This window comes from Stenella coeruleoalba (genome assembly GCF_951394435.1).
Source record: "Stenella coeruleoalba genome assembly, chromosome: 13".
NCBI lineage: Eukaryota > Metazoa > Chordata > Mammalia > Artiodactyla > Delphinidae > Stenella > Stenella coeruleoalba.
This window is the reverse complement of record NC_137159.1, coordinates 13,045,878-13,062,331: the sequence shown is the minus strand read 5'-3', so window position 1 is coordinate 13,062,331 and position 16,454 is coordinate 13,045,878. Positions and strand designations below refer to the sequence as shown.

The window sequence follows — 16,454 nt, the reverse complement described above, 5'->3', positions numbered from 1 at the left end:
TCCTGACTCCATGTTAGAGAACTCTCTTACCGACTCCATTTTGATTTTCCTTTCAGGTCCAGGGGCTGACAGCCTCAGGGGTCATGGCAAAGAGAATCCAGGTGACCAGGGCGATAACACAACTTTTACCGGTGCCTTGCACACAGAAGAGGGAGAAGACCTGAAGTGACTTTGAAGGAGATGAATTCACGGCAGACAGAATGGATTCCACCAACCTGGAGGAGTAGCACAAAGGCTAGTGCCTTTTAAAGACCTCTAAGTAGTTTATAAGGCTGGTGTTAGCAATAGCTTTCTCACCTGTAAAATGGGAACAATAAGAATTCTCTGACCCTCCCTATTCCCTCTGTAAACAAACAAACAAAAAGACAAAGAGTCTCACTCATCATCCAGTTACACGAAGAGCTAAATCTCAATCCTGCAGTTGCCCCACCAGCAGTGCACCCTGAGGGGAATTCAGGATGAAGAAAAACGGTATGAAGCATTTTGTGTTTTGGATACATGGCCCCTAGATAGTTAAGATGCATATCTAAGGAAGAATTTCAATGACCCTAGATTCTTGGATCTTCCCATATTTGGGAAAGCACTAAAATCATTAACTTGAGATATATTCAATACATATATTTTTAATGATTAGCAGTCATCTTTTACCAAGATGTATGCTTAACTACATTTCCTATATGTATACATATGTATACATATATATATATATATATATATATATATATATATATATATATATATACACACACACACACTGGCCCCTCCCCTATCTCTTCGTAATAGTTCCACATAGCTGAGAGGTTTATCTCCCAGGCTAGAGTCCCTAGTAAGGTCCCAGAATAAAGCTGAAAGTCACTGCCCTTACGTCGTGCGTTTTTTTTCGTCCACACCTACAGCAAGACACTTCACAGGTAGAGAAGAAAAGAGAAAGCTGTTAGGTTCAGTGAAAGCCCTTTTTAAGTCAACAAGTATTGCAGGGTTTCTGCAGGGCACACGTATGTTCCCAGCCAGGCTCCATCTGGAGGGAAACCATGCCTTCCAACGCTGCCCAATGCAGAACAACATCTAAGGCTGGGCGTTCTAATTTGTAGCCTTGGGCCTGCGGTGGGGGGCGGGGGGGGCCTAAGGATGGAGTAAAGTGGGGGCCGGAGCCCCCAGGTGCGTTTCCCTGTGGCGTCAGTCTAGAGAAGTCACTCCCAAAAGGACATCTCTAGAAGAGCGACTGCCCTCAGGCCTCGTCCACCGCCACGTTCTTACTTCTAGAAAAAACAACAGGGTCACGTCTAACACTCCCTTCGCAGATGCTGGAGCAAAGAGAAAAATCTCCAGTATTGACCCCACCGGGGCTACTCGGGCGGTACAAGCCGTTGCGCCAATGCCTGTCGCCGAGATTTGCGAACCTGGTCGCGGAGCATTGTGGGGCTGGTAGTCCAGGCTGGGGCACGGCTTTAGGCCATTGAAGCCGTAGAACTACATTTCCCAGAAAGCCCCGCGCTGCAGCAGACGCGGACCTAGTACGTCACTACCAGACTTCCGGCAGAGCCGGGGGCGGGACCGTGGCGGAGGCTGGAGCGGGGCGGCGGGATGCAGCGACCCGGGCCCTTCAGCACCCTCTACGGGCGGGTCCTGGCCCCGCTGCCCGGGCGGGCCGGGGGCGCGGCCTCTGGCGGAGGAGGGAGCAGCTGGGGCGTTCCGGGTTCCCACGTGCAGTTGCCGGGACGCGCGCAGTTCGGCGCTGGCAGCACAAGTACAGCTGGCGGGGACGCTAACAGCGTCTGCCCGGCCCCCTCCACGATGTCCAAGGCCGAGGAGGCCAAGAAGCTGGCCGGCCGCGCGGCCGTGGAGAACCACGTGAGGGTGAGCAGCTCAGGACGTGGGGCGCCCGTGCTCGGCCTGATGGGCTCGCGCTCTGGGCACTGCCGGTTGCGCCTAGTTCCTGGCAGGGAGGGAGCTGCGTGAGAGGGGAGGGGGTACGCATTTCACCCTCCTTGAGACCTGCTCCTTCAAGGCCTTTTAGATGTGGAATCGGTTGGGGTCGCGTTCCCTAAAGTTGTGCTATCTAAAGACTGCTTGTCCAGGCCATATAAGTTTGCAAAGTGGAGCCTGGTGGTGTGTGTCTGATGTTTGGAGTGGGGTTAGTAGGGACTTAGCGTGTGCCTTCCTTTTCAACAAATAAGAGACTGGGACTGCGAGAGGTCTTTATTCGCTTCACTGCCCTGGGAAGTCGTGGGGGGGGGAGCTGATTTTAAAAGTGTTTTGAAATTTTACTCCAAGAAAGTGCTTAGCTGGGCGCGCACCCGCTCCTGAGTGTACTTGTTGGAGGGAAGAGGAGACTGAGCCAGAGGAGAAACCCAGGCTTTAAACCTCCTCCTTTTGACACTTGAAGTCTGGAGGACCCTCTTTGAGGTCGGGATGTGGAGATGTTTAGCTCTTACTTGGCGAGGTCGTGGCCCTACTTGTTTGCTGTGTTGCGGGTGTGGTCCTCTTGGGTGGAGTCTTTTAACCCGAGCGCATTTGCTGGCAGCAGTCAGTTACCTTAATTGTAATACCGGCGGCCAAGTGGAGTATCTCTACCCTTAGGTGGAGTTTCCTTGACTTTATTGGCTTTTAGTCTTTCTTTTCTGCTTCCTGGAAAGTGGTATCAGATTCCCTTTTCTCTAGTGATGGTTCTTTATTCTTTACATTTGGTAATGCTTTCGTGTACAAAGTTATTTTGCCTAGATAGATGTTTGATCCTCCCACCGCCTGGCTAAGTGGGAGGGGCGAGTGTGGTAACCTTTGGCTCAGCGTGTTCTGTAGGAGGAATGACCAAGGATCCTCCAGGACCCAAACCGAGTGACTTCCGTTCCAGTGCCCTTCCACCTGTTACACAGCTGCTCTGTTCTGGTTTAATAGTGTGGTTAGCAATAGGATTTTCTGTGGGGATTCACAGAGATAATGTAAAATGTGTAATCTGGCTCTCCTTTTGGGATTCACGTGCCTCAGCTGCAAAATTGGGACGGTAAGCTGAAATTTCAAAATGCCTGGATAAAGTGAGTCGTAATGGATAAATGTAATGGATAAATGAGATCTATACAATTAGAAAAGACCCATGTATTACATTTCCTGTTAACCTATTTGCATTCCTGTTTGGTGGCACGCCCCTCCCTGACCATTGTTTTATTATTATGTATTTGGTTAAATTACAATCTGCAAGCTCCCACCTTAGGCCAGAGCCGCAAAACACTGGATTCTGGCCACATTATTGCGTGAAGTTACCAGGCAATCCTGGGGAGATCGTCATAGGCCTTTTGGGGGCACTCACCCCAATCTGTTACACGCACTTTCCTTTGCAAACTTCTTTTCTGAGATGCCAACACTACTTGAATTTTGTATTTTCTGCTTTGTAACTTTGTTTCATTCATTGCAGGTATTTGTTGAGTGCCTGCTATGTGTAGGTAGTTGGTGTGGTGGTCAGAAATGTGGCTAAAGGGAGGAGGAGAGGCTGGTCCTGGATACTTTGCAGACAAGATAACTTAATTCAGAGCCACAGGTTTATTGAGCATAGTCCCGCACCTCACCGTCGAGGCTTAGCTGCTCTCTCCAGGGGGTATCCTATCCTTTTTTCCATCTAAGGCCGAGTTCCTTTAGCACTTCATGTCTTGAAATTGTTTACTTTTTACACAACCCAGGCTTGGCTGCTCACCCCTCCAAAGACAAGTGTTGGTTGGAAAGAAAAGGTTACTTTATTCTGGAGGCCGGCAACCTGGGGAGAAGGCAGACTCCAAGGATCAACTCCAGGGGAGAAAGGGGAAGTTAATCGCAGTTAATCGTTTGGGGAGGGGGCGTTCAGAGTCTTATCTTCCACTGAGTGCAGACTTTCTTCTGATTGGTTGATGGTGAGGTAACTGGGTGATGGTTAGCCGGAAGTCTTGCGCCCAGCCTGAATTTCCCATCTTCCACCTGGGTGGGGCCTTAGTTCCCGTACAGGAACTCAGAGTTGTATTGTTTTGTATATTCCTTGAGAAGGAACCGGGACCTGTCGCAGCACCATTGCTTCTTGACTGCACCTCCCTGGTTTCTGCAGTCCCTTCCTTCCCTGATTAGCAACTGTTTGAATCTGCCCTTTGGAACTCAGGGGAGGTCAAGGAGGCTGAAAGAAGCCTATTTCCTACAAACAGGAAGCGAAGGACTTGGAAAGGATTTGTACGGGAGGACGCCATAGGGTCGTGCTCCGTTTCATACTCACTTGTGTAAGTTTATCAAGCTAGGTTGTGTGCGAGGTCCTGTTGGTTCCACCTTTGGAATGTTCTTAGAACTGACCCTTCCTGTTGGCCTGCCAACTTTCCTGGTTTAGGCTCTCCTCGTGGCCAGAAGATTGCAGTTGCCCTTATCTCGTCCCCTCTGTCGACCACCCAAGTGGTGCATTATCGTCTTCTGAAACTTTAATCTACTCTTGTCACTGTGCCCCTCAGGTGGCCTCATCCTAACCTCCATAAGACACATCAGGAGCATCTATTGTAAACCAGTACTGAGGCAGGTGGAGGGGATACACAGATGAGAGGCTCTAGTTCTTGTCTTTACGCCCACAGTCTTGTTTCCTTCTCTGCTCCCTTCTCTCCCATGTACCAGAACATTGGAAAGGACAGACTACTGGCATAGAGTGTGTGTTTTAATATCAAAACCCTTGACCAAGAGTGCTTTTTCTTGTCCGCTGCTTTTGCCTATTAAAATCATATATGTCCTTCAGGGTTTGGTTCAAAGGCCATTCTTCCTTTCCGTTTTTCCTTAGTCTTGTAGGGGAAGCAGTTCTCCCCTTGAATTCTGTAGCACTCCACACCTCTTAGGTGCCTTATGCCTCTTAGTAGGTGTCTTTATGGTCTAGTTATGTGTATGTGCGTCTGCCAGTTCCCTGAAGGGTAAGCTTCTGGAGGGTAGTTAACCTTATTTTCATTCAGTGTTGTTCACAGTGGGGCCTTCCCAGTAAATGCTTGATGAATTATGCGGAGTGTGGACACGAATATGGAGGTTGTGGGGTGAATCTCCCTAGCCCATTGGTGACTACTTGCATTTTCTGGGTGGGTGGAAAACTTGGAGAGTTCTCAGCTGAAGCCTTTGGGTAGCCACCCGGGACTCAGATGTGCCTGTTGCAGGATGGGTCACCATGCAGGGCCATGCTCTCCTGAAGGTCCCTAGCCTCCTTTGTTCTCTTTGGAGCCTGGGCTTAGCTTTTTGGCTGGCTTGGCTTGAAGGAGTTGGTGGGCAGTGGTTCCAGTCGGTCAACAGAAGAGGTTACCCTACTGGACAAGGTGACCCAAGTTGTGATGTTGCACGTACGACCTGTTGTCAAGTACTGCCATTAGGAGGAGCCTGCTCCTACGGCAGAGCCTGCCTGGCAGCCTTCTGCTGCTGGGCCACATCTGTTTGGCTTTGGCTGGTGCACTGATTCTTGGCCAGTTGTTTGATTGCAAGGTAGCAGGACCACAGGGTTGAGGAGCTTTGGGCCTGGCAGGCCTGTGCAATTCCTGGCCTCTTTCAAGAGCCAAGGGAGGAGCCTTGCACAGAGCTTGTGTGACTCACCCAAGTTCATCTGTGTGCCACCTGCCTGCTGGGTGACTGTGAGTATATGGCAGAGTATGGTAATGAGGCATCTGACAGTTGAATTGCTGTATAGCTAGAGCTCACAGCTTCAGGTTGGGTGTGAAGGTCAGGTTGAGCCTACCTAGTCGAGATATTTCCTCGTTACTTGAAGGTTTGTACATTTTCTGATATTCAGCTGTTTTGTGTTGTGATGTAGCATTTACTGGTCTTGAAGACCTTGCTATTGAGGTTTGCCCAAGTAGCTAAATGGCTGTTGGATGCATTGCCTTCTTGAGGGCATCATCACAGGTGAAATCCTGACCTAGCACAAGCTCTGTTTGAAGGCCCCTTGGTGTTATTTGGTGACTTTGAAACTTTGAGCAAAGGCACACACCCCTGTAGGATCAGATACTACCTGCAGATTCCAGCATTTCATTGAAAGTATGTCTAATAATCTCTTGCTCATTTCTAAGTCTTAAATTTTTCCTTAGGGTGTTGAATTCATCTCTAAAGTGAGGCTAAGGGCCTTGAGGTCACAAGGGGTTGTTGTGAGATTTGACTTATATTAACATTTATGAATCTTCTTGGTAGGTGCTTAACAGATGATGTTAAGCTTTGGCTTGTAGCTGTTTTGCCCTAAACAGGCAGGAGATTACTCCCAGGAAGTTGCTTAGGAACCAAGCTTCACATTAGTTCCTGACTGTTTGTACTCTGACCTTGTTTTGCCGTTTGTGGTCTAACTGACCTTGGCTGGGCCCCTACTCCGCCTCTGGTCTACTCTGAGGTACCTGCCCCCTTTTCTTAAGATAACAGGCTCAGTAGTAAGATGCCTGTTTCTTCTCCCTTGTACTCAAGGAGTGGCTTCTTATATGGCAGATGAAGACTGTTTCTCATGTTCCCACCTAAGCCTTCACCCTCTCCCCATTTTGTCTGAAGCAGGCTTGTGCAAAATGAGGACCCCTTGGGATCAGTCGGACAGATGACGTGATTTGCTGTTCAAGGTTGCTTCAGACTCTTCTGTTGACTTGGGTTGGAGCTCTGGATGGTAGCCTTGATGTGTGTCTGAGGTTCGCTGTGATGCCACCAACTTGATGGGGACTGTGTAAATGTTAAACTTGTGTGAAAAGTCGCTGAAGCCAGAAACCTCTGTTTTCTGCTCTTAACGTTCAGCTAGGCTGTTTTTCTCCTAGGGTCTTTCCTTTCTGATCGTGCTCCTGGGGATGGCCAAAAATCGTTCCGCGTTCATCTGCAGGCCATTTCTGTGAGGCTGACTTAAGTTGCTCTGTGTTGTAAATAAGCCAGATCTTTTGTGTTGATAAGAGGGAGGGAGTGTTAAAAATGAGACAACAGACCCAAAATGGAGTCGCTTATGCCAAGCCCCGCATCACCAAACAATACCTAGTTACACTTTTGGCTCTCCCGGAAATGGAATCTTAGCTCAGTCAATCAGGAATCACCTTATCAGCACTATTGAGGTCATCTGCCTGGTAGACCCCTGCCGTCCCCTCAAGGGAAGTGACCTTACAGTAACCAGCTTGCTTTTTTGCCCAATATAACTTCCTTGTCCCCGCTTGCTTCTTGCTCTAAAAGTCTTAATTTTGTACAGCTCCTCAGAGCTCCCTTCTGCCTGCTAGACTGAGTGCTGCCCAATTCAAACTGATTTTTGCGGAAATAAATGCTTAAAATTTTTAATAGGCTTCAGTTTATCTTTTTACAGCAGGAAATGGTGATGTCATTGTCAGGGATGAAAGGAGCAGGGCTCTGCTGATAAATTGCCACTGGGCACCAGGACATAGTACAGCTTTGAGGTTCAGTGATTATGTTTCTGTGGGCACAGTACCTTGCACCCAAGTTGGTGAATTGCTGTTCCTAATAATTTTATAGCTCTAGGAAGTGGGCTGGGGACGGGAGTGAAACACGGTATTAATAAGTCTTGGATTTCCCTCCTCCTTTTTTTGCAGAATAACCAAGTGCTGGGAATTGGGAGCGGTTCTACAATTGTCCACGCTGTGCAGCGAATAGGTATGTTTTCAGGCTGACTCCTGGATGTTTGTGTGGGGTGGTGGGGATGGGGGCATAGTGGAGAGGGAGGAAGCGGGGCACAGCTTGGCACCAGCATTGTGGAGCCTGTGGCCAGGTGAGTGTTTCTGCTCTTCTCTGAGTGGGATTCTTGGGCCTCTTCACCCAGATTTGGGGTTGCCCTGGCTTTGTTTACTCTGCTGAGCTGGGTGAGGAGCTGACTTAGGGTGAGGTCTCCACAGAATCTTAATTGTCATCAGTGGTGTGTGTGTGTGTGTGGCCTCATGGGTCCTGAGGCAGGCAAACCCTCTAAAGCCTGCGGTTTCTCAAGCAAACAAACCAAGGTCGGCGGGGCCAGCGCAGGCTCGGCCTGTCCGTGACCCTGCAGTTGGTGGCTGGCTCTGCAGATGCTGCCTTCATTCTGATTTGGGTGTCTCTGGGCTCAGGAAGGGCTCAAGCATTATCAACCCTGGTGGCTGCTGGACAGGTTTGACCGCCCTGCTCTTGTTTGTGAGAACAGAGCCCAGAGGCCAGGCTTGCCTGAATGTGGATCTCCTCTGGCAGGTGCCAAGGGGCTGTGCTCAGGGGACAAAGCGCAGGAATGCTTTGTCTTTAAGGAATGGTTGTGGTGCGGGTGTGATGGCTTCTGAAAAACTCAGCGTTGCACACCTTTCTTCCTCAGCACTGAGTATGTGAAGGACTTTAGGGCACAGGGATTACTGTGGGTTTCATAATAGTGGCATCTGAATCTCCCAAGGTGTACACCCAGTGATTAAGGAGACTTGAGATTTTTAATAAGACAGTTTTTCCCCGTCGACTGAAAAAAAATGCACAGCCTCGAAGTTGAGAATTATGTTGTATGTGTGTGTTATTTATTTATTTATTTATTTTGGCCATGCTGTGTTGCACGTGGGATCTTAGTTCCCCGACCAGGGATCAAACCCGCACCCCCTGCAGTGGAAGCGCATAGTCCTAAACCATTGGGCCGCCAGAGAATTGCCCAAGAATTATGTTTTATTTGGGGGTGTTAACTGAGGACTTAAGCCTGGGATACAGCCTCCCAGATAGCTCTGAGGGACTGTTGAGGAGCCAGGATATATAGGAGTTTTTGCAAAAAAAACCCCGAGCAGTCAAACATCAAAAGATTACAGTTAATTAAAGAAAAACCAGACATCTCAAGTTAGTGAATGTAGTGCTTTCCTGTGTATGGAAGATGCAAGGGTCTGGGCTCAATGAAATTATTCCTTTGATGTGCACCTTAGTCTAGAGCCAGTATCCTGTTTTTTCCGTCCTGAATTCTCTCAGGGGTGCACCGCTTGGGGGCAGCTGCAGTGGCTGAGGGCTTGATGGCTGCGACATCCTTTGTTTACTGAAATGACAGTAGACGTTCTTTGTGTGCATCCCTTAAGACTTTCCTTTTTGTTTCTTTTTGGCCGCATCGTCGGCATGTAGGATCTTAGTTCCCTGATTGAACCCGTGCCCCGGTTGTGAAAGCACCGAGTCCTAACCACTGGACGACCAGGGAATTCCCAAGACTTTTCTTTTTGTTTAAATCGAGTTTTCCCGAAAGGTACAAATCCAAAGTGAATAAATAAACCCTCTTTAACCACCCCCTGGGGTCTATAAATGATTATATTTTTTTTACTGACTGTAAAAGTCAAATTCTAGCTTTTCTCTGTAAAAGCCTATATAGGGAAGTAGTTAAGACTGGCACTAGGCTGCCTGGGATCAGATCCCAGTTCTGCCATTTATTAACTGTGTACCAGTTACTTTGCCTCTCTGTGCCTCAGTTTCCTCATCTGTAAAGTGGGGATAGTAATTGTAAGTTATCTTTGGGTTACTGGATTAAAAGTTCATGTGTACAAAATTCTTTGAATATCGCCATGCACATACTAGCAAACCCTGACCTTGTGCTTTCTGTGGTTAATACTTACCTCCTTAGGCTTTTTTGTCCCTGTCTAGTGACATGTGAAGGCTGTTTACCAACTTTTCAGCAAGGGTGGGGACATAGAATGAAAGGGACATTTCAGTGGGGGGAGGGGTTGGACCTTTTCTGTGGGATTTGAGCAAATGTGAGTACAAGGAAAATAAGGTGAGGAGAGAGAAAAACCACCAACGCGGCTTTTGTCTCCACAGCTGAAAGAGTGAAACAAGAGAATCTGAACCTCGTCTGTATTCCCACTTCCTTCCAGGTATGTCCTGCTTTCCATTCTGCACCTTGGCAGTTGGATGAATCTTCTGGGTCCCTGAGGATGTAGGGGTGTGGCTCTGGGTCGTGTCCCAGGGTTTTCTGGGCGAGAGAGCCAGGAGCGGGAGCGCAGGTGACTGGAGATGGCTCCTCAGAAGTGTGGTTTAGACGTGAATATTTTAGTGTATCTTGTATTAGGCACCACGGAGTACGCAGAGATAAACACATGGTCTCTGTCCTCAAGGAGTATTATCTCCACTTACAGATGAAAAAACTGAGGCTAAAGGGCGTTAAGTGATGCATTAGAAACGCAAGTACAGTAGTTTGAGTCCATGTCTAATGCTGCTCCACCATAAAATAGCAGGGGCTGGTGCAGGAGAGCAGTGGAGCCAGTTAAACACAGGGAGAGCTAAGGGAATAGCAGACTTCAGGAAAGGAGGGAAGAGAGGTGCCGAGACAGAGCCCCATGCCTCACCTGGCTGTTGTGGGGAGGGTATGTGTGTCGTCTCTCATTGGCTTCGTCGCAGGGATCCTGTGAATTGGGGTTAAAGGTTGGCATTGCTGGTGATTTGTGCTCCTGTGATGTTGTGGACATGGTTTTGGACAGCTAGGTCTTAAGAAACTCTCAGTCCTGGAGGCAGGATGTGTCAGGTGTGTGCCCCAGCCTGTCAGAGTAGGGGGTGGAGGAAGGATTCCAGGTAGGCAGGATAGGAAGTTAGGAAGGATAGTGCACGCTGTCGGAGCTGTTTTGAAGTTAAATCTCTTGGAGGCTCTGACAAGCTGCCCGGACACCCAGGGAACTGAAGACGATACCATAATTCCTGCTTCAGGCTAGAAAAGGAGTGGTTTTTTTTTTTTTTTTTTTAACATCTTTATTGGAGTATAATTGCTTTACAATGGTATGTTAGTTTCAGCTTCACAACAAAATGAATCAGTTATATATACACATATATTCCCATATCTCTTCCCGCTTGCGTCTCCCTCCCTCCCGCCCTAAAGGAGTGGTTTTACCTGGCCTTTCTTGCTTTGGAAATCCTGATGTTCTGAGGAGATGCTGTTAAAGTCAGAGGGGCTGTGATGAGTTGCCTCGCTCTTGAAAAAGCGAAGTGTCTGATTTTTCCAAGTGACTTGATCATCTAGTATTTTTATTTCTTGTTTAATAAAATTATTTCATATTGGTGCTTATTTTTAATTAAAGCTATACATACACATAGATTGAAGAATCAAACAATTCAAGTCATTTTATTAAAAAATAAGACACTCCCTTCACACCCTCCCCCACTCCTGACCACCACCATTTCTTGCTCTTTAGATGGACATACTTTTAAAACTCTTTTAGCTGATTGGGTATTTGCTCCAAAATCTGGAAACTACATGCTTTTCTTGCCATTTAAAATTTTTTTTTCAACTTGAGGTAATAATTCCACGCTCAATGGATGCAGGGAAGACGAGCATTCGGTTATCTCTTCCCTCCTGCTCTCACAGGTCAGACACCCTTCTCCTGGTCTGCAGTACAGTTACGTTTTGGTGAGGCCCCACTCAGAATTGTGATGTCCAAGCTACAGCTGTGCACTCAGCTATGATTACGCTTCCGAGCCTGCTCATTATTTTGTTTTCCTGAAAGTTAAGTAAATGATGCCTTTGTTTTTTCCATTTCCTTGGTTGTCTGCGGACTCCTTACTAATTCAACCCCAAACTCTTACTTGGATGGAAAATCTCACCTCATTCTGGCCCAGTGGATATTCTACTCCCATCAGCTTCATCTTCTTGGTACTCTGGTTGGTAGCAGCTGCCCTCGGCTGTTGTCTTGGGATCTCCCTTTGTGGTCAGGAACTTTCCTTCTTGCAGCGTCTTAGTTCCCGGACCAGGGATGGAACCTGTGCCCCCTGCAGTGGAAGTGCGGAGCTCTAACCATTGGACTGCCAGGGAATTCCCTCTTCTGGCTTTCAATTTGCTGTTGAGAAGCTTGCAGCCATTCTGATTCTTGATCCTTTGTATAAAATCTATTTTTCATTCTCTCCCTTATATTATCTTTTCTTTGTCTACAGTGTTCTGAAATTTCACCATGCTGTGTCTTGGTGTGGGTTTATTTTTGTCCACTATGCTGGGTGCTTGCTGGGACATGTCATTCTACAAATTCACACTCTTCAATTTTGGGGATTTTTCCCCCTATTATTCCTTTAATTTTCTTTTCTCTGTTTTCTCTGGCTCTGGTCTTTCCTTTTAGGGTACTTGTTATTTCCTTGGTGCTTGGGGCCTGTTTTGTCCTTTTGTCTTTTCAGCTTTACCTTTTTCTAACCCTTCTGTTGAGCTTTCTTTGCTCTCATGTATTTAATTTCAAATAACTCTTTTTTTTTGTTCTCTGAAAAGTTTTTTTGTTTGTTTTATGGGTGCAGTTTTTTTCAATTTCTTCTCTTAGCTCCCTGAGGATGTTAATACTTTGGTTTTTGTTTTAGTATTTTTTCTCCTGTATCTCTTTTCTCAAAGTTTTTTTTTTTTTTTTTTTTTACAGTTTGTTGGAGGTATAATTTACATAGAAAATTTACTCTTTTTCTTAATATCTATAAAAATTTATTTATTTATTTAAATATGGCTGAGTTGGGTCTTTGTTGCTGCGTGCGGGCTTTCTCTGTTTGCTGTGAGCAGGGGCTACTCTTCGTTGTGGTGCACAGGCTTCTCATTGCGGTGGCTTCTCTTGTTGCAGGGCGCAGGCTCTAGGCGCACAGGCTTCAGTAGTTGTGGCTCGTGGGCTCTAGAGCGCAGGCTCAGTAGTTGTGGCATACGGGCTTAGTTGCCTCACGGCATGTGGGATCTTCCCGGACCAGGGCTCGAACCTGTATCCCCTACATTGGCAGGCGGATTCTTAACCACTGCGCCACTAGGGAAGCCCCCAAATTTACTCTTTTTAGTGTATAATTCTGAGTTTTGACATAGTCATGTAACAGCCAACACAGTCAAATATTGTTAGAATGCTTTGTTCTTTTTTTAAAAATTGCAGCTCATTTTGAAGACTAGTGGACTAAGAAGCTGACCGGAGACCAGCTCTCGGGGTGAGGGTGGTCCTTGCTCTCGGCTTGTCTGCCAAGAGCACTCGTGGCAGACAGATCATTGGGGAACCCCTAGTGTCAGATCATTTTTTTTTTTCCTCTGGCTGGTCAGGTTTCCTGGAGAAGACTGCCCAGTGCCCTTTCAGGAGGGGTATGCGTGGCTGCCTGTGTCCCGGGAGCCAAGTTAAGAGAAGAGGGCTAGAAGACGTCTGTCATTATTTGGGACATAACCCCCGTTTTCAGCGTAGTGCCTGTGGTAGACGGGGAAAAAGTGCCTGCTACACGTTGCAGTATTTCTTTGACTCTGGGCCTGATCGTGTGACGTGTTTTGCCAATGGGATGTGACCTAATGGCAGGCCATCAGTGGCTTGAACAGTGAGTGCTTTTGCTTTGTGGCTTGGCCCTTCTGCTGCTGAAACCATTCTGCGGCCATGTGAACAGGCCTCGGCTCCTCCTCTGGAGGATGAGAGGCTCTTTTAAGCCTCTGAGTCTTGGGGTAGCTGCTGCACGGCCAAAGCTTGCTGATGCAGTACCCCATCTTCAGCTGCGCCTGGCAGCCCAGTCCTGACACCTGCTGTTTGACCGCCAGAGAATGAACGTGCTGCTTTGGGAGTAGTGGAGCAAGATGCTTTTCACTCCCACCGTGGTGTCTGTTTTCTGAAGTTCCCAGGGCTGCTGGTCCTTGAACCTTTTGGGAAGTTCTGTGCCGTTTATTTGGTCACTTCTTAGCTTTTTCCAGTACTGGTTTAGGATACTGGCTTAGGATTTCTGTTTCTCATTTCAGCCATTTACCATTGTCCATCAGTGATCTAGCTTTTAGAAGTTGGTTGCTGTTTTTTCCTCTTTTTGGTTTATGCCATTGAGAAAAATTCCTTTATTGTACTATAGATTTAGAGAGGTTTAGGGAAAGAGCTGAGCTAAATACAGGTGTTCAATTGCTATCTTTAATTGGAAGTTTGATCTGTGTTTTTAAGATAGCATCCTCCCAGCCCACCTCTATGTTGTGGTGGTTAGTAATAACCATGTACCCAGACTGGAAAATGCTGGCCAATTCCAGCTGATCAGGTAGAGGAGTCATTCACAGTTCACAGGACTTTAAAAAATTCACTTGTCCAGAGTTACTGTTTTGATTTTTCCCCCCCATCAAACCCACACTTATTCTGTGTTAAGTTTAGCTAGCCTCAATCTTCCTGAAATGATTGAAAGGAAATCAAGATATTTCATGTTCTGCCTTTTAAAGAAGTAAACCCATAGGTGTTTAAAGGATTTTTCTAGATTTTCCCTTTAAAGTTAAAAGCTTTTGGGAGAGGAAAATTTTAAAAAAGGATTTAAAAGCCAGATCTGGTCTAGGCAAAAAAACAGTGTTTGCTCATGCTGGCTTTCAGTCTGCCTCTGTTAGTTGATAGAAGGGGAAGTGCAGCATTTTCAGGTATTATTGTGAAATTGATGAAAAACAGGACTGCTAGCCTGCCACATGCCACTGTCCTTGATCACATGAGGCATTTGGGGGCCCCAGCTGTGGGATTGCAATGAGAAGGCATTGCTTCCTGTCTTTTTTTTTCAAAAGTACAAGCTAATCATTAGCTTTCCTGCTCCCTGCACTTTTAAGAGCTGGAAGAGACAGCTGTTTGCTCTGCACCCTCAGGAGCCCCTTAGCTTGTGAGCCTGGAGTGTCTGGTGTCTAGCAGGTACTGATCTCAGTTGAGCACCTGTGTCTGCGTTAGTCCTGGCTGAGCCAGTGATGGGTCCATATCTCCACAGTAGGGCTGTAGTGTTGAATTCAGCGGATTCGTTTCCCAGGGCTGCCATAACAAGGAACCACAAGTTGAGTGCTTAAAAAACAAATTTATTGCCTCTCATTTCTGGAGGCTAGATGTTGATTGCTTTAGAGGCTGTGAAGGAGAATCTGTTTTGTCTTTCTCCTAGCTTCTGGTGGTTTGCTGGCAGTCTTTGGCATTGCTTGGCTCGTAGGCACATATCCTTGCCCTCTGTCTTCATGTTCGCGTGGCGTTCTCCCGGTGTGCCTCTGTCTGTGTGTACAAATTGCCCTTCTAAGGACACCAGTCCTGTTGGATTAGGGCTCACCCTCATGACATTCTGACTTGATTACCTCTGTAAAGGTTCAATCTCAAAATAAGGTCACAGTCAGAGTTACTAGGAGTTAGGACTCCAACGTACCTTTTTGTAGGGGAACACAGTATAACCCATAACACTCAGGGAGGAGGAAGCTCATGCCACCTGTGATGATGACTTCTCTCTGTGTGCAGGGCCATTCTCAGGGGTCTTGTGCGGAGTCCGGTCAAAGATGGGGAGAAGGGAGAGTTGGAGGACCTGCTGATGGAAGCAGGACTTAAGGGTCCGACCCCAGTGGGCTCTTTGAGGTCATTGTACAGGGTCTTCCATGTTGTGAAGGGGGGGGGGTACGGACGATTTAAAGGCAGAACAGATCCTGTCCTTACGTTACTGCTTATTGTCTGGGAGGACACGGGGCTTGTGGAAGTTGGGGTGGCCTCCCAGCCACATAACATAGACAAACGTATCTGCTGGGCTCCTTTCGTGTGTGGACTCTGGACGGGTGTTGAGACAGGCAGCTGGTGGTGGTGGTGAGGCAGATTTCAGTCAGCGTAGTGATCACCGAGGGTTTATCTTTTCAAAGGGGTGCGAGGCTCCTTGTGCACGGCGGGTGTTATTCAGCAGTGCTCGTGCCCAGTGTGGTGCCTCGCTCTTAGTAGGCACTCTGCCTGTTGGATGAATAAATGCTACATTTATGTGTGTCATGTTTTACAAATATATGGTAGAGAAGAAGTAGAGGTAACGTGCCTGTTGGAGGAAGGAGAGCCCACTCCTTGCACAGGGTATTGGGGGCTTCCTGGAAAGCTGGGCGTGAGGGGCTGGAGTTTGGGAGGAGGCAGGGCATTTCAGGTAGAGGAGGGAATGCCAAAGAACTCCTTTTAAAATTGTTATTGTTAAAAACGTTATTAATAGCATAGTATTATTATGTAAGATGACGTCAATTCCATTTATAAGCAGAGGCCATCCTCTCCTTTCCTTTTTCTTCTACATTCCCTTTGTTTGCCTTATCTTCTGATTTCCTTCCTAGTCCCTAGACAGGGCAGGAGAGCAGGAGACTGTATTTCTGGTCCTCGCCCTGCCCCTAACTTAGCACTGGGACCTCTCTGGGCATCCATTTCTTTCTTAATACAGGAGTTTGCACTAGGTAACTTGACTGAACTCAAAATAATTAATTTTTCACTCAACTATTGGCTTAACTGACCCTAACTGCTATAGGGTGAAAAGTGTATGTGAAATGTGCTCTCTGATTACAATCTAGATGGACAAACAGGACATCCTCATGAAAGAGTAACACTGCCAAGTGGTACAGGCAGTCTTAACACTTGAATGTTAAATTACAATGAAATACAGGATGTTTCCCTATAGGAATCATGATAGAACAGTTTCCTGATGCCCAGTGTTCATGTAATACGTTTGAATGCAGTTTAGTATTGTTTCTAAAGTAGTACATAAAATTAACAGGAACCGTAGTATATAACAGTTTTATTTGCATGATAGAATATCACACTGAACTTTATGCAGTTCACAGCATTATTCCAACACCATCTGTATTAGATATCTTTGCTGGA

General features: G+C 46.9%; 1 protein-coding gene across 2 annotated transcripts in view; it reads left to right on the top strand.

Annotated features, from left to right (window-relative positions):
- The first annotated feature begins 1,344 nt into the window (after nucleotides 1-1,344).
- RPIA (ribose 5-phosphate isomerase A) overlaps nucleotides 1,345-16,454 on the top strand; it is a 32,471-nt gene continuing 17,361 nt past the window's right edge. For both annotated transcript variants that reach the window (XM_079940595.1, XM_079940594.1), the window contains exons 1-3: nucleotides 1,345-1,857; nucleotides 7,521-7,581; nucleotides 9,715-9,770. In XM_079940595.1, coding sequence (XP_079796721.1) covers nucleotides 1,585-1,857; nucleotides 7,521-7,581; nucleotides 9,715-9,770 — 390 coding nt within the window. In that variant the 5' untranslated portion in view covers nucleotides 1,345-1,584. The remainder of the gene's footprint in view (nucleotides 1,858-7,520; nucleotides 7,582-9,714; nucleotides 9,771-16,454) is intronic.